We start from the raw sequence: 18572 nt of genomic DNA, 5'->3' as shown, positions 1-18572 counted from the left end.
AAATGTTTCAAGTTAGGACTTTTATTGATAAACAACATGTTCAAGAACCCAAGTTTTTTCCTCACCATAGACAGGCAAACAAAAAGGTGTTGGGTGGTTTTCTGGCTGAGTTAATGTTTTTGAATGGCAGGGTATATCGTGGACATGAAATTATGACTGACATGAATGCTCGGTTCAAGATTTATATCATATTCTCAAGCTTGGATAGCCAAATATTATGCCTTGGAATTGTTGAGGGGGTCGCCAGAGCATCGTTGCCCAACTGCCGGCTTATTGTCACAATTTAAAGCTGAAAAATCCTAGGTCGGTAACTCATATCAAAACAGATAGAGAGGACGCTTTGAGTTGTTGTTTATCACCATTGGTGCTGCGGTTAGTAAATCAATATAATTTTGACTCATTTCTGTTAGTTACATGCATTTCACATTAATGATTATATTTCTTGTGTATATTATTTTGTAGATTCGTTCGTTTATTACTTGCATGCGCCCAGTTATTATAGTTTACGGAGCACATTTGAAAGGTCGATACCTTGGATAAACTTATTAGCAGTAGCCATGGATGCTAACAATGGGATATTGCCAATAGCTTACGGGTTGGCAAATCTGAAACCTCTGATTCATGGACATGGTTTATGGGGCATCTTAGGGATTACATAGGTCCTATTAGCAATCTGACAATCATATCCGATAGGCAAACTCAATTGACAACGCTGTTAGAAGGTGTTTCTCAGATGCTTTTCATGGACTTTGTGGTGTCATTTGTATAGAAATCTAAAATCAAGGTCTGCTAGTATAAAAAAGCACAAATGGACATACTGGAAGGCTGTAAAGCTTATCGGGAAGTGGATTTCAATAAGCATATAAACTGTTTAAGACGTGTTTGCCTCAGTGTGCTCAACACTAGAAGATGTCGGGTTTGAAAGATGGTCAAGAGTACATCAACTTGGAGCAAGATATGGTTTCATGACGTCTAATAGTGCAGAATCAATCAACGATCTAAGTCGTCATTCCCGGAAATTACCCATTACTATGTTAATGGAGTTTTTTCGAGCCTCTATTCAACAGTGGTACTAAGAAAAGAAACCATGCAGGTATTATTTCTTTGAATTCGTAACTATCATATATTTACTAAGTATTATTTATTTAAATTTAGGAACATTGGAACATCGTGTTACACCATGGACTGAAAAAAGATAACGAAACGTTTTGAAGTCAACGTCATGGAGAGTTGAACCATGTTCAAACACTTTGTTTGAAGTACTGGATAATAACTTAAATGGGCTTATCGATCTAAATGCAAGGACGTGTAGTTGTATGAATGGCAAACATCTGGTTATCCGTGTGGCCATGTTATAAAAGTTGCTCTTCATCTAAACCAAGATGATTCAAGCACATACGCTATGGATTGCTACACTACAGAAGTATATCAACAGACTTATGCCGAGATTGTCTACCCTATTCCACATCCTTCTGAGTGGGACATACCAGATGACTTTACAAACGTTTTGCCACCCCCATGGACAGAAGGCTACCTGGCCGACCAAAAAGTCACGATCGTATACCGTCTAAGGGTGAAGAGAAGAAGAGATCGACATGTAGTCGGTGCAAGGAAAGTGGTCATACAAGGTTGACATGTGATCACCAGTGCCATCACAATCATCTTTTCCTCTACCAAAATATGGATCATCATCAAAATCCAAAGCTCATATGGTGTCAAGAAAAAGGCAATCAAAATCGCAATCATCTTTAAAATCCCAATCACACACTGGCTTCACCTTTTGGGACTGTTAACTTAGGTGATTTTTAAATGCAAACGTTGTATTATGTAGATTTTATGTGTGAACTTTTAACATTTTCAGTTAGGCATGTATTAGTAACTTGAGTTTAAAAATTGCTATGATCTGTTCAGTTGTTATCACTTAATAGGCAATCATCTTAATGTCTATCGCAACGCGAAATTACTATCGCAATGCGAAATGAAAATCGCAACGAGAGAATCGCAATGCGAAATGAAAATCGCAACGAGGGAATCGCAATGCGAAATGAAATCGCAACGCGAATTTAATTCGCGTGCGATTCTCTCGTTGCGATTTTCATTTTGCGTTGCGATTCTCTCGTTGCGATTTTCATTTCGCATTGCGATTTTCATTTCGCATTGCGATAGTACTTTTTGCCTTCAACATAATGCAGATTGAAATTAACAAAATCAACCATTACATTTCAATCAATTAAACAGCACAAATAAAATTATGTTAACATCAATTAAACAAATCAACTTTTAAATCACATTTTACAAATCAATTAAACAATCAAAAATAAGCAATAATTCTTAGAGAAAATAACACTTCTACTATGAATCAACTTTTGCAGCCATACATCATTTTCACGCAGCTCACTTCTGAGATTAACCTGCATAAAACCAAACATTTGCTCAACAACACTTTTCTACACATCTAAACCTATAAACAGCAAATTATTGAATTCTAGGTACTTAACCAAACATTTTCAAACCACAAGCCTATAAACATACCAATTGTTTATGGACATTTTTATAACGCGGATGCAGGTAGGCAGCGTCTCGTATATATCGATCTAGCCATATAATGTCGAAACCACAAGCCTACTGCAGCTCTATCTATATCGGTAGGAGGTAGATACTTTATACTTCCTGTGATCAAACGGTCCAACGCCAAGCATACGAGAGGACCACAATCCCCTCTGGGTCCTTTCGTTTGTTGTGGTGCGGTCTCGTCTCTGCTAACTGTAATATTGAGCTTATTTGGCTTCTTGTTTCCAGAACGAGTCCAATAATTTATCGCATCCAAGAATTTATCCAAATAAGAGCTCCTTCCCTTAATAATATCTCTTAAATCAGCCAATGATATGTAATTTATCATGCTGTCATATACTATTGCCTTAAGGGATGGGATCTGAAGCTCGACGAGAAGCCAATGGTTACGTTCTAAAACAGGGATAACACCTGCAATCATAAGTAATATTCATTCATTTGCGCACTTATTTATGAATACCTTTAAACTCAATCTAAATAAACACTAACCTTATCGACCTCCCACCATGCAGGATAAAGTTTAGCTTGTCCATTGCCCAACGCAAATGATTCATCTCGTTGATTCTTCAAGTGAACGGCGTTAAAAGACGTCGGCATAATTGTATCGTGTATTTCTTTTATTTTCCTTAAGTTTCCTAATTATTAGAAGACGTGACACCCACGCATTGATATGCTGTTTTACAAAAAAAGACATATATTAGTAACTTACATAAATTTAAAAAAAAATAATCAAATTAAAATATAAAAATATAAGACTTACCCCTCCATCGAAATAGCCATTGTCTTCGACCCCTAATAATACGCCCCACCAAGACCGGTCAAGCAACAAATAGATATCATCGTTGAGCTTGCATATGTCAGTGAAACATCCCTGGCTTCGCTCATGTAGATAAAAATCAACTGCGGTCTTAGCCCAAAGGGTGTTATCCAGAATTGTGTCCGGTAGTTGTTTCCTCTCCACTTCAGATACCGGTATGGTACTGGCCGGTAACTCATACGAGAGCCAACTTGAATCCATCATGTCTGGCACGTCAGAGGGTTTCTCAAGAATCCTACATATGACGCCATGTGAATCGGGCTCTTGAATGGTAGGAGGGACCTCTTCAACGATGACAGTGGCCTCTTGAACGGTGGGAGGGGACTCTCGAGGAATGATAGGGGCCTCTTCAACGATAGGAGTGGACTCTTGAGGGATGACAGGCGAGTCGGGCTTCTTCTTGCGGTGTCTTCGCACTATTGGGGTATACTGAGACTTAATAGCACGTGCAAGGAAAACCCGACGTAAAGCATCCATCTTATCGGTCCGCTAAATAATTAAATACAAATATCAGTAAATAAACATACATGATATTTAAACAGTGAAAACAAAGACAAATATATTTCAATTCAACCAAAAGATAAAACAAAGACAAATACTACTTCACAGTGTTAAAGAATACACAGTTTAGCAGATTGGCAGCAACCGAATAAATTTACTTCAACCAAAAGACAAAACAAAAAGACAAATACTAACTTCACAGTGTTAATAAACAGTTTAGCAGTATTGGCAGCAACCGAATAAATTTACTAAGCAATCTAAGTGAAATGGTTAATTTAAGTGAAATTACGAGTAAATTTATCATCAAGTTAAATATGAAAAATCTTAAACTTACCTCGTTGTGTAGAGTATGAACCTCATTCTGCAACGATACTACCATCTCACGTAGAGCGGTAACCTCACCACGTAAAGTAGACACCTCCACACGCCATGCACCATCGTTATCGCGTAGAGTACCGATCTCCTCACGCAAGGCATTGACCTCATCATGGTGGAGAAGAGGCGTGATGATGTGACGATAGGTGAGGCTCTCGTTGTAGAGGTGTATATCGGTCAATCAGGTGATGGCTCTGGGTGAGGTGATGGCTCTCGAAGTGGAGGAAGTGGAGGCTGCTCATCATTCGTGCCATCAAGAAACGCTGACTAGCTTACCACCAATCAGGCAAGCTCAGCCTCTGTGGGTGTCAGTCTCATTAATGGAATGTTGGCCTCCTAAAAATATAAAAACTCAAACAAAGTTAAACGTCTACTATTAATAACTTGTTTATATATGATAGTATTTGTGTTAACTTACATTATTTATTGTCGCATATGGTATTAAGTCTTCCCAATCCAACAGACGTTTTCTCTTCCAGGAAATAGCCCTGGGAATATCATTTGAAGTTTTTATTGCATATGTCTTCATGGCGGGAAAGGCCTCGATATCCAATCTACAACAATATAATAACAAACATTAGTAATTGTTAAATAATTAATTATAATTTTGAAAACATATATAGAAATTCTTACCTTAAAGGCCCAAACAAAGCCTGACAAAGTGTATTTCGACCCATCGCCCCACAAACTTTTGCGGTCATCAAAGGCAGACGACAACTTAGTCCAGGTAGGTTTCCATATACGACCCCATGGAAACAGATTCCATGCATTTAGGTCCTTACCAATAATATTAGCTCCTGAGGAATAGGTTGTCTGGCCTCTCTGCCTAAAAAAACCGGCATACAAAAGTAGTAGAAGGCATACTCGGACAACATCGACGTCATTCATCCGAGTAAAATCATCTTTCTTATTAAACAATTTCTTCATGTCGTCGACGTGTAAGTTCGGCTTCTCTATTGACTCATCAGGAAAAACCCTGGATAACCATGATGGGCGGGTGATATGACGAGTGTACCGCCTAATCATCGTGTCCGAATCGTAGACCAGTGATTAACAGAACTCCTTCCGCCCAAAACAAGTATACGCCGGTGGAAAATGAAACCATCTCTTCCTCACCACGTTGTATACTGGGTAGATCGCTAGTCATGGTCTGAAGCTACAAATGGGTCAAATTAGCATCTCCACCCGGATGCTGTACTCTCAGCCATGGCCCGAAGCAGGTTTCCTCAAACAATTTTCTTTGTGCAGGTGAAAGCTTCGAAGCAATTGTAGTGGCTAGCTAACTTTATTCCTTAATGTCAATGAAGCCGAAAAAAAATTTCTACAAAAACATTAAACATACCAAGTTAGATATACCAAAAACAATAAACATAAATAGTAGTTTATTCTTGAAACTAAAATTTGCAACACTGCTTTATCTTTTGGTTGAAATGAAAATCGCAACGAGATAATGAGAATCACAACGCGGAAATGACTATCGCAACGAGAGAATCGCAATGCGAAATGACTATCGCAACAAGAGAATCGCAACGCGAAATGAAAATCGCAACGAGAGAATCGCAATGCGATTTTGGTTTCGCGTTGTAATTTTTATTTCGCGTTGCGATAGTTATTTCCGCGTTGCGATTTTCATTCTCGAAACTATTTATTCTTCTGCATTACTTCAACCAAAAGACAAAACAAAGACAAATACTAACTTCACATGCTAAACAGTTTAGCAGTATTGGCAGCAATCGAATGAATTTAATAAGAAATCTAAGTGAAATGGTTAATCTATTATTGAAATTAACAGTAAACTTATCATCAATCTCAATATGAAAAACCTAAAATAATGCAAAAATTTCAAAATAAAAATAAAACAAAACTAACCATCGGAGGTTGATTTTCTATTTCTGAATGATTGTGAGGGATTTTTGACTGTGAATGGTTGTGAGGGATTTCGCCGGCGATGGGGACGGAAATCTTCGGAGATGGGGACGGATTTCGCCGTAGAGAGTGAGAGATGGAGATGGGACTGAGTGTTGTGATTTTAGGTTTGAGGTTATGAGTTGCGATTACTGTGGACGGTTCAGTTTCCGATTTATTAAGAAAAAATTCGTGTTTGGAATTTGAAAATAAAATACGCGTTAATACGAATGGCGCTATGTAAATCGCAATGCGAATTAGGAAAATTGCATTGCGATAGTCAGTATCGCAACGACACTGTAGACCATCGCAACGCGATTTTCAACTATCTCAACGCGAAATGCAACGCGAATTTGCGATAATGGAGATCGCGTTGCGAATTAGAGATCGCATTGCGATTTTGTTGGTCATTTTGGCAAATCTGGAAAAAATTGGTTAAAATCATATATTATATGGGATTTTTGGTCACTGAGGTTATTTTCTCTTTTTTTTTTTTCTAAGGATTTCAAAATTCAAGTGGATGGAATAAGGTCCTTTAAACGAGAGTCCGATGGCGGCATCTCTTAGTTCTGTCTCATCTCAATCAACACTTTTATATGCTGTTTGAAACCCAAGTGAAAAATAATTCACCAAAACAATGAAATCCCTCTTAATATGGAGCAATAACATAACGTAAGATTAGAGTACGACAAACTGACAATGAAACAAATATAACTGCATGATTTTTATGGCCATAAAGCCGTAAATTTTCGTATAGTGTCGTTATTAAGGATAGATATTTGAGTTGAATTATTCGAATTTTTATTTAAATTTTAATTGTAAATATTTATTATATTATAATATTAATTGATTTCAATTTAAACTGATTCCTATAATTATATGTAATATATATATATATATATATATATATATATATATATTCATATTTTTACATATGTAATACACATATATAATGTAGAGTTGAGAGACTTTACTCGAACTTAAAAGTCAACCTACAAAAATTACTAAAAAAATTTAATTATCCTAATCATGTTTTATAACTAAAATTTTATTTATATATTTTTACTTGAATTAAATTTATGAAATTACGAGTTGATTCAAAACAACTTTTTTCATGTTGAATCGAATTAAAAAAATCATTTTTTCTAATCGAATCCAGCTTTCCTTATCCTAACCATTACACCTTGCTTTAAGATGTTTGAAGTAAGGAACAAGTGGCATGGAATTGGAATGTCATGCTTAAAAAGAAAGGCTCTAAGGAAACTCAAATGAGTTTATGGCTAACAAGTGTCCAAGGTGGCGAACCGTTGAACATGGGAACCCAACTTGGCAGCTTTTGAGTCCCGCACCCATTGAAGATTTAACAAGTAAAAATAAAAGAAAATGAATAAAACATCTCATCCTCCCCATCAAATATCCAGACAAGAAAAAAGATTTAAAGCAAAGGATTTCAATAACCAAAATAAAACAGAGAATTTACAGTTTACTTGGCATTTCTTTACACAGTGTAATAGTAGAGAAACACACTAAAAGAGAGACAGGAAGAACAAAACTGGAAAAATGTATCCAAAGTTCCACTCGGAATTTACCATCAAAATCGCATAAAATTACGCTCGGCAGAAGTATTTACCAGCAACTTCAGTTCCAGGCAAAACTAGTCTGGTCTTAGTCTTAATAATAATTATCGACATCCCACGAACATGACCCGAAATCGACATCTAATTTAGCAGAAATATCGGCATAATCCTGTCCCAATTTACTGTCTTCTGATAACCTCATTTCATCGAAAAATATAGGTGCAGGGATATCAAAATCAAAGCAATCATATAAAACCCCAGGATCTATTAACAAATAGTCATCAGAAAGTTGGTTCCACCCAGTTTCTATCATCTCTAAAGACTTATCTCTCGACTCGGATTCCGTTTGAAGTTCAGCTTCTTCATTGGACCGGAATCTGAGAACAGAAGTGGGTGAACACAGAAACTGGGATTCTTGCACAGAATCATACTCGGAAATCATTTCAAGATCAAAGTTTGTAAGAGCACAAGGACCTTTGAATCGAATCGCTGCCCTGTCATAGGCCAAGGCAGCTTGTTCAGCAGTCTCAAAAGTCCCGAGCCAGACCCTGCTCCGACTCGTTGGGTCTCTGATCTCAGCCGCCCATCTTCCCCACGGCCTTTGTCGGACCCCACGGTACTTCACACGGCTAGACAAACATTGATGTTGTTGTCGTTGTGGCTGCTGCTTCTTTGATCTGATATTTTTTTGCTCCTTCGATTGCCTGGTGGAACTGAATGTAGAACAATCTTGGAATCTGATTTCACTCACATGCCTTTTCACTTTCTTGCGCCTCCCATTCTCGCTTCCGTTGCTGGAAGAATCCGTGGCGTCGCCATCGGTGACATAAATCCGAACAACTCTGGGGTCTTTGGGTTTAGACTCCATGGCAAACCGCTTGCTTCGATGGTTTCACTAGCTTGTTAGTATGAACAAACTCTCTGGATTCAATCCAAACATTTAACATGAAAGATGAGATTTTGAATCTGTAAAAGAAAAACTGAAACTTTTTTGGAGAACGAAATTAAAGGGCGAGATACTAGAAGATGAACAGATGAGCTCAGTTGCAAGGAAGAGTCAAACTACCAAGAATCGCTGTTTCATAGGAGTATCCTTAATAAAAACTACCTTAATTACGTTATTATTTCTCTCTCTTTCTTTAATTTAAAAAAATAAAGAAAATCTTAATGGATTGTTAAATGTGTTCAAATTTATATAATCTTTAAGACACTTAATGGTTTAAAGGAATAAGGGATGGTTACAAAACCGGAGAGTCCGCTGCATACCTTTGTGGGTGACACGTGTCCCAAACTTCCCCTCTAAAATAAGCTCGGTCCCCAAGTAACAAAACCCTCAGAACGTGTTCAAATTTATATAATCTTTAAGAGACTTTGTGGGCATAATCCTGCATATCTTCAGGTACTAATTCGGGTCCCTTTTTAGAGGATGATATTCTTATTTTGTTTTTTGTAGTTCTTCTTTTTATTCGAACTCTTCTTTTGAAAGCAAGTCCCTATCCTATTTTGAATTTTTCTTTAGAGGACATAGCTAATATCTTATATGATCATAAGGAGACATGAATTTGCGAAAAAATCTTATTATAATCTTTGAATAATGGATAATTAAATTTATTTGATTATTATATTGTTTGATATGCTTTGTAATTGGATGATTTATATTTTATATGGATGTTTAGGGGGGAAAATAACACATCGTATTAATAAAAACACTTTTCATTTCATCAGGAAAAAGTAAACACGTTTCATAAATAATAACTTAAGACGAAACCTTTATTTAATTGTTACCTTAGAAAATTTTCATATTTATTGTATTATTTTTATAGAGTCCAACAATGAGTAATTTATTCTTTTCTGTTTTCATTCTTGAAACGTCATATTAATCCAGGCTTGTTAAAGTTTTCTTAATAACATTAATGGTTCATTAATTATATATAAAAATAAAATTTTAGATATTAATTGAAAAATGTTATGAAATTAATCCATTGACTTCTCTAATCCATCCAAAAAACTTGCTTGGAAACCAAGCACAGCTTAGAAAATGAAATAAAATATTTTCTAACTTTGTTTTCTATTTACACTGTTTTCTCCCCATTTATTCTGAGTTTGTCGGTTGACTGTAAAAAAAAAACCAAAGATTCGGTCAAATATAAAAATAATGAATTTAAATATATTGATTCGGTTACTATAAATAAAATAATTTATTTTATTTATATTCTCATTATTCAATTGTTTAGTGTGCTGATGTATAATAGGAACGATAATGGTTTATGATGGTAAACATTATGGGAATTAAGGTAAATAAGTTAATGTTTTGTGCTTCATCCTTTTTTATTTAGATTGAATTAAAGGAGTAAATTATGAGAAAATTTCTTTTCTTTTTTTATCTTAGTGGAATTATATTATATATTTTAAATGTTTAATTAACATGTGATCACCTATTTGTAAGATGGACTAAATGTATTATGTCTGGGAAGTTAGGCCCGCTATGTGCATTCATCAAACTACATGAATTATTATTTAAATTGGAGTCTAGGAAGTTCCTCTGAGAAATGGGTAGTGGCGAGGTGTTATTTTTCCAACGGTTGTTAAGGTATATACATCTAAAATAATAATGTTTATAATATTAAATATTTATATTAAACAACAAAAGTATAAATATTTAAATAAGAAAAAAGTATAGTTTGAGCACTATTTTATATTACACCTAATTTTATTCACCAACGTCATAAGTGTAATAAAATCTTGTTATTATTCAAATATTTGAATTATAAGCTAATCAATATCAACTCAGTAGAGAAATATCTAAAATATTTTATTTAAAAAAATCATAAAAATTATTATTTATATTTTTTAATATTTTCATAAATATACATTTAATACTTGAATTAATGTTATCTCTAATTGGAATTTAAAGAATTTTTTGTTATCAATACTTAAACTTTCATATATTATTTTGACATTTTTATTAACAATTTTAATTTTTGATAATAGGGTACCACAAAATTGTATTGTATATCAATGATGACAAAAACAACATTCTTAAAAGACCAATTTAGAAGAAAACATTTAGATTATGTACTTTATATAGATTGAAATTTAAAATAAGTGAAAACCACGAAGTATAATAAATATAATATTTTGGTACTTTTGGGTATGATTGAAACGTTCTCCTAAAAGTATGGGTAGTTTCTCCATCCTATGCACATCCCAAGGGCAATTGCAGCATTAAACCATGAAGGATATGTAATCCGAATGCTACACAATACAATTAGGGATGGATCGAGTGGACTGATAGCAACTGTTGTCCTTCTGAAATTAAAAAAAAATTATGTTATAGATTTTCTTTATGTATTTTTATTTATAATTTGTTTTCATTTTCTTAAAATTTTATAAGTTTGATGTCCTCTAAACGTTATAGATTCACCCCTTTTAATATAAAATTATTCATCAGTCGTGGATATAATTATTCTATTTAGGTAAAAAAAAGAACATGCAACGATAAGAAGCAACGAAAACCTGTAAGAATCTGCAGCTACACACTGTTGTTTCGAACATCACAATAAAGAAAATTAATTAGTAATGTGGGGATGGATAAACTGAAAAAACAAAACTCCAATTCAGAAAAAAATATATAAAAGCAATAATCATCTTTCAATGGCCATAGGTAACCTCCATCATAAGATTTTTAAACAACAAGCTGCTGCTGAATCAATTTGGTCTGGTTTCTGCAACAACTGGAGATGGAGATGGTTAAAGACGCGTGTTGTTTTGATGTTTTCATTTTGGTTTTCTTTTGCATGGGCCGCCCGATTCTTCGAATCTAACGTGCCCGTAAAACCTTATTTTGATGGTCGACTCACTTTAATTTTTATGAACCCAATAACTCAGCCCATATCTTCCCAGAACCCAAATCTCGATTTTAATTATAAAGTTTTTAATTATTTTAATTGCATTATATGAAAATATTTGTTATATATAGTAATTTTTTAAAAGGATTATTATTTGTTGTGGTTTCAAAAAGGATTATATAATATATTCATCTTCAAATATCTATTATCTGAATTTGTGTATTTATTCTCTTTTAAGGTTGATTTATTCTCTTTTAAGGAGTAATTACTCGTTATACTCTTTTTTCTTCTTAATCGAAGTTTTTTCTTAGTAAGTTTCCCTGATAAGGCTTTTACTGAGACAACATATTATGTGTATTAAATGTGTACTTTTTCTTTTTAATAAGATTTTTCTCACAAGATTTTTATATTAATAAGGTTTTAACGAGACACGTTATTTTCATAGAAATCAAAGGGGGAGTGTAATGAATATTTATTTATGTGGATGTCTATTATGATTAGAACACTATGTATTAAGTAGGAGTTTGATGCACTTTATTATTAAGACTTTAATATAGAATTTAGAGAAAAGCATTGTACACAATTTATATTGAGATAATAAACAATATCTATCTCTTTATTCTCATATTTCTTCGTCTTATTCTTATTATTATTATTATATCGTTCTTTTTATTTTACATGGTGTCAACAATACTTGCTCAAAAGCAATAAGAAGAACAAGAAGATGAGACATGATAATATGTAGATAAATATTCTATTATTATATCAATCTGAATTGTATATAATGCTTTTTTTAAACTCTATATTTATAGACATAAGAAGTAAATATCATATAGGACTTTAATCAAATGGATATTCAAGTTCTAATAATGAAGAACATCAAAATCATATTTAATATATAGTGTTCTAATTACAAAAAATCCATATAAACAAATATTCAGAAGAGATCTAACAAATTTTAATAATATAAATGAAATCAATTATTATGCATATTATTAATTTTAAATATAAATTTTAAATATGAACACTTTTTTTTTATTCATGTTGTAAGTGTGATAAACTATAGTATCATATATATATATATTACATATTATGATTATTTATTTATTTTTTAACTATGTAAACAATAAAATTATTAGTAAAAACATATAAAAAATGTTAGCAAGAAAAGTAACATTGAATTACACAAGTTTCTATGCCTAAATTACTTTTCTTAGGTCATTCAAATAATGTTTAGTTAATTGATTTAATCTATCAAGTAACATCATGTTGACTAGTTGATAAGAAATAATTAAGTAACAAGATATTTGTAGGGTATGGCATGAGAAAAACAAGATTGAATTCTCAGTATCGCTTCTCCCCTATGCACGTTGAGAAATTATAGTATCCTTATAACAAAAATCCGTGACGGCGACGACTCAAAAATCAAATAAAAACAAAGTTGAAGAAAATAAAATGGAAAGGCATTTATGGTTTTGAAGGAAAAATAAATATTTTTATTGTAAAAAATAGAAAATATTAAAAGCATATTACAAGAGGTAGCTCCACCTGTCTCGTGGTCGGTTACGCCTTCACCTTTTGGATCGACTTTATGTTGCATTGCAAACCTCAAAAACAAAATCTAGTTATGCATATGAAATGATTGCTTCTTGTCCCTATCCACACCAAAATTTCTCATCGTAAATATAACTCCATGATTAGATTCGGCCAATCAAAATTAATGAAAGAAATAATTCATTAAATAGTCTCAATAGTTAAATAGAATATTATTTTTTCTATTAATTTTTTAGATTTAAATAGTTATGTTGGTAGGACGTGTATGAGTTATCAATATTTAAAAAATATTATTAACAAATATTATATTATAATTGATGTAGACTAAAAAAATTTGATAAAGCTTGATATCTATTCCACCAAACCTCTAGACATATTATTAGAGAGACATATTTTATTTATTTATTTTAAAAGATGGATTTATAAAAATTTAATAGAACGAAAATATATTATCAATGAATAATATCTAAAATAAATAAAATTTAAATTTTTTTTAGTGAAAATGAGTGTCCTGTCAGTCCATCACTACATATTACCATAGAATCCGATGATATTAGATTGCATTCATTGTTCAACCCCCTTTTCAATATTCTTGTTTAACTTCTTTAATTCTTAATATAAATTATTTTAATTCTAAATAATTTAATAAAATTTATCCTTGACATTTAAATTATGTCGAACTCATCCTTGATTAAAATTATATTCTGAATTAATAATAAATTTTATTTTAACCTTTTAAAGTTTTATAATTTAGTTTTCACTTGTAAAAATATTCATGGCTTCACTTTGATTAAAAGTGACATGCATGTATAAGTACTAGGGTTGCCCAAGCTGACATAGATGATATTAAAAGTCAAAAAAGGAAGTAGTTGTGATTGTTGAATGGGTGATGGCTGAAACCCGAAGTCAGTCGAAATTCCAAAAATAGCGATTTGTTCAAACTGTACGTTGGATTAAGGTTTAGGGCAATTAAAGATGCTATATAGCTATATACCTTAAGTTTATAAAAAGTAAAACTTGTCAGCTTTGCTTATTGCTCTTATGTATATGTTTCTTTAGTTTTTTTTAATATTTGGGTGATTATAAGGAATATGTGTTTAGAATATAGGTAGGTAAGCGAGACGATATAGATCACGAGTTATTTTAGTTTGATTTAGTTAAAGTTTTGTTTATATTCAAATCAAATAGACTCTATTCGAGCTCGAACTCGAGCTCATAATGAGTTGAACTGAACTACTTGACACTTATTCGAAAAGTTCGCAGGATACTTTATACTTTTCAAGTCGAATTCAACAATATTCGAGTTCAACCGACTCGTTTACAACCCTAGTTTAAAAAAAATTTAGTCACTGATAATGAATCTATAGATATAATTGTTTGAATTCGAAATCTTCACAAAATGACAAACATTTTTACTATTAAAATCACTTGATGATACCTCTTTTATATGTGTTTAAATCAACCTGATTTTTATTTATTAAAATTGAAAAAAAATAATTATATGCGTTAATGGAATTGAATAGCAGGGAAAAAGAAAGCTTTAAAATCATTCGGCTTTAGTACCTTTTTATTCAAATTTCCACTCCACCAGTTTTTCCTTACCTGTACTTCATTATTATTTTTTATTCATTAATAGAATAAATTATTATATGAATTTAACTCATCATGTCATTCGTAATTTTAATTAATAAGATTCATTAATTTTAAAATAATTTTAAAATAATTTAAAAATAATTATTCATTTATTACTTACATGTAGAAAAAAGGTAAAAAATCACCTTGGAAAATAAAAATGAGATCATGAATTTTATAGACTAGGATCACAGATGTATTAGTCAGCAAGTTTTATCTAATAATTTTCCATTAATATGGTAGGTTGTTAGTGACACGTGTCAAACTAAGGAGCAGCCAGATAAGCTGATCTTAATATAGAAAATTGAAATGTCTGCGTTCAACGGTTTGTTATTTTAGTTTCTACTTTTTACTTTTACAACAGCCTTCGTTTGAAAATAAAAAAGTATATCGGTGTACTGAAACATGCGTGGGTTCCACTTTGTAAATCACCTGCGCTACAATGGAGTTTTGCAGTTTTAACTTTTTTAAGGTAAATTACATAAATGCTGTCTCAAATATGGATTATTGTTTTATCGAGTATTTTAACTATTACAAATTATAAAAATAATTTTTAATTATATGATATTGTCTTATTGAGTCTCCAAGCTATTAGAAGTATCAAAATAATCATTTGATTATCCATATATTTTAAACTCATCATTTTATATTAAAAAATTAGCGATCGTTTGAGCTAAATATAAATATATTTACTGGGATATAATAAAATATGATCATAAATTGAGATATATTTAGGGATCAACTATTTGTTTACATTATATTGACCAGCCATTGGTTGAAAGCAATAGCAGTGTCAATATATATCATTAAAATATGATTTATCATATACAGATTAGTAGGTTAACGTCCAGTTCAGACGTCCATCAGTTTTTAACGAAAAATGACGAGTTTGGAACATATAAATAGTCGAGTGACCATTTTGTAGCTTTTAATAGTCAATGTACTCAATAAAATAACGTCCTATAGTCAAATGATCATTTTATAACTTTTAATAGTCAGAGACTTAATAAAACAATATATTGTTGTCAGGGAACCATTTGTATATTATACTCTATTTTTAATGAAAAATGTATATTTTTCAACGTAAAAAATAATTTAATTTTAAGCTCTTAGAAATAGTAAAATTAAAATGTTGCATTTTCTAAAATATAATATAACTTAGTGTATAAAGAATTATTTTTTATTTTTTAAGGTTTGTATTTGAATACCACATATACAAAAAAAAGTAATATCAAATATTAGTTAAGAATTTTTAAACATAATTAATTTGTATTCCCTCTAAACTAATTAAAAAAACATAGTGCTATTACTTTATATATATTTATGAATATAACTTGAATTTAAAAAAAAAAGGTGTATTGGCCATTGGGTGCGACACCCTTTCAAAAGCAGTGGAGATGACTCGGACAAGGCTAGTTGTTTTACTGCTTCTACAATTTTCATCTCTGCTATCAATGGCTCCTTGTTTCTAACTATTTGTTTGCCTAAACAAACATTGCGTTTTCTATTTTCAACATTCCCATTTTATTTTCCCTCTCTTTTGAACTCTGCAATTCTCTCTCAAGCTCCAACACAAATGAAGGTCTGTTTTCCCCCCTTTACTGGGTTCTGATTCTTCATGTACTTTTATTGCGTTTTGATGGGTTTCTGTTGATTTCCATTCTGATTCTCGTTTTATTCATAAGTATAAAAATGGTTTCTTTGATCTACTCCAATGTTTCATACTTTGATGTTCAGATTTGAAACTTTTTTCTGTTGCTTATTGATGGTCTCAAGCATAAATCTCTTCTTTTTAAATCACAGAAGGTTGTTCTGAAGTTGGATTTGCACGATGACAAAGCCAAGCAAAAGGCTTTAAAGACGGTCTCAACTCTTTCAGGTACCCCTTCAAAACTTGACCTTTTAATTCTGGCAATTTCCTCTTTCCTCTCTGATTTTGTTATTTTCAACTATTTTCGTCATCTTTGCAAGAATTCAATCCTGGGAAAAAGTTTTTCCACTTTTTATCCTTTTCTATTGGTTTTTCGTTTCAAGTTTCCAACCTTGGTGATGGAATACTCTGCATAAAAGATTTTAGCATAAAAGGATTCACTTGGTAGCTGCCCAAATGATTTTATATTAAACATGGAAAAGGATGGGACTGCTTAAATTATTTGCATGCTTATGAACTTTGCCTTGGATTTTATTGTTGTTTCTTCCTGCAAGAAGGGTGATTTGTTAAATTCTGAGATTTGAATGTAGGTGAAATCATATTCTTCATCTTCTTTTTGATTAACTTGTTTTATTGTTATGGAAAATTGATAGGAATTGATTCCATTGCCATGGACATGATGGCAAAGAAGTTGACAGTGATTGGAACAGTGGATCCAGTAAACGTGGTGAGCAAATTACGCAAGTACTGGCCAACTGACATCGTATCAGTAGGGCCAGCAAAGGAACCAGAGAAGGAAGAGGAACCAAAGAAGGAAGAACCCAAGAAAGTGGAGGAACCAAAGAAAGAACCAAAGAAGGAAGAGGAACCAAAGAAAGAAGAGCCTAAGAAGGAAGAGCCAAAGAAAGAAGAACCCAAGAAAGAGGAAGAGGAGAAGAAGCCGGCGCCCGTGCCGCCGCCGGACCCCGTGCCGCCGCCGGACCCCGTTTCGGAGCTTGTCAAGGCCTACAAAGCATACAATCCTCATATGACAACTTACTACTATGTTCAAAGCATGGAAGAGAATCCAAATGCTTGTGTTATTTGTTAACATATGTCTTTGGGGAGAAAATGGTAAAGGGAAAGAAAACTTCCTCTAGTTAGTGATGGATTTGAATGTCATCAATCATAATAGAAGGTAAACCAAAGAAGAGAACTCCTTTGTATATAGATGGTGATGCCTCGTTAATCTTTTTTTGTTCATGTACAAGTAATATGTTTTATAGGGATTAAATAAATGAAAATTTGGAATTTGTTTTTGTTAATGTGGTAATATGTGGGTTGTTAATGCGGAAGATGATTTACTTATTTTGATTTGAGCTGAGCAGAAAGTCGTATTTGATGGTTCATACTGGAATTATAAACGTTAAAATATAGTCTAATTTTAAAGATACGAAGAATATGAGAGAGAGACCCTCTACCTTTTCAGCCTTGTACAGTAGCTTACATCGACTTAAAGTCATAATGACTATTCATATACTGATAGGATGAATAAACCTTATTGATAGTAGGTCACATAGGCATACAATGTAACGCCCCAAAATTTAATTAAAAGAAAACTAAGGATCAAATTACAACTTTCTGAAGTTTTTAGCTCAGTTTTGGAACTTGTGGGAAGTTTAGAGACTTAACCCCGAAATATTTCATTTTTTGGTCAATAGAAAAAAATATAAAGTTGGTGGCATAAGGGGGTTCAACCCCTATCTCGAAAGTATAGTTGTTCATGCCCTAACTATCTAGGCTAGACTTTTGTTTATCTTTTAATTAATAAAATATATGTTTTATTATAATTTTACTGGGTGTTAACCCATAAAAAACCTATCGTTCGGGAACCAAGTACCTAAATCTCAAAAACTCAAACCCCAAACCAAACAACTCTACCGTCGCCCCTCCGGCCAGACCCTCCAATCAGTGGTTGAGTGCACCGCCGTTGTCATCGGCCTCAGTAGCGATCGACTATCCAACCCTAACCCCAACCCTCAGATCGCTCGAGCCGACTACCGTTAGGCGCGAAATCGTAAAGACTTGCCCGCTCGTCCTCATCGATTCGATGCCACCGTTCATCGGTTGAAGACACCATCGACACCAATTGAAGCGCCACC

General features: G+C 32.8%; 2 protein-coding genes across 3 annotated transcripts; one reads left to right on the top strand and one right to left on the bottom strand.

Moving 5' to 3' along the window:
- Positions 1 to 7803: 7803 nt before the first annotated feature.
- Positions 7804 to 8629, bottom strand: LOC120188590 (ethylene-responsive transcription factor CRF6-like). The gene has a single exon (XM_039191983.1). The coding sequence runs from the start codon at positions 8612 to 8614 to the stop codon at positions 7841 to 7843; it is 774 nt and encodes a 257-aa protein (XP_039047914.1). The 5' UTR covers positions 8615 to 8629; the 3' UTR covers positions 7804 to 7840.
- Positions 8630 to 16269: 7640 nt separating this feature from the next.
- LOC120188822 (heavy metal-associated isoprenylated plant protein 39-like) lies at positions 16270 to 17729 on the top strand. 2 transcript variants are annotated; one of them, XM_039192214.1, is made up of 4 exons: positions 16270 to 16362; positions 16584 to 16659; positions 17085 to 17527; positions 17588 to 17729. In XM_039192214.1, the coding sequence occupies exons 1-3, from the start codon at positions 16357 to 16359 to the stop codon at positions 17519 to 17521; spliced, it is 519 nt and encodes a 172-aa protein (XP_039048145.1). In that variant the 5' UTR covers positions 16270 to 16356; the 3' UTR covers positions 17522 to 17527; positions 17588 to 17729. The 2 variants fall into 2 exon arrangements, with proteins under 2 accessions (XP_039048145.1, XP_039048144.1); XM_039192213.1 differs by having other exon boundaries at positions 16272 to 16362; positions 17085 to 17729.
- Positions 17730 to 18572: the final 843 nt, after the last annotated feature.

Source organism: Hibiscus syriacus, unplaced genomic scaffold (assembly GCF_006381635.1).
Source record: "Hibiscus syriacus cultivar Baekdansim isolate YM2019G1 unplaced genomic scaffold, ASM638163v2 tig00116951_pilon, whole genome shotgun sequence".
NCBI classification, from domain to species: domain Eukaryota; kingdom Viridiplantae; phylum Streptophyta; class Magnoliopsida; order Malvales; family Malvaceae; genus Hibiscus; species Hibiscus syriacus.
Note: the sequence above shows the minus strand (reverse complement) of the source record. Positions and strands in the feature narration are given on the sequence as shown.

What these genes read in the sequence shown, in the direction of transcription:
- LOC120188822 (XM_039192214.1), top strand. An exon ending in GACGGTCTCAACTCTTTCAG is followed by an intron (nt 16,660 to 17,084) that starts GTACCCCTTCAA and finishes GAAAATTGATAG; the next exon opens with GAATTGATTCCATTGCCATG.
- LOC120188590 (XM_039191983.1), bottom strand. Translation starts at nt 8,614, where the DNA reads ATGGAGTCTAAACCCAAAGACCCCAGAGTTGTTCGGATTTATGTCACC.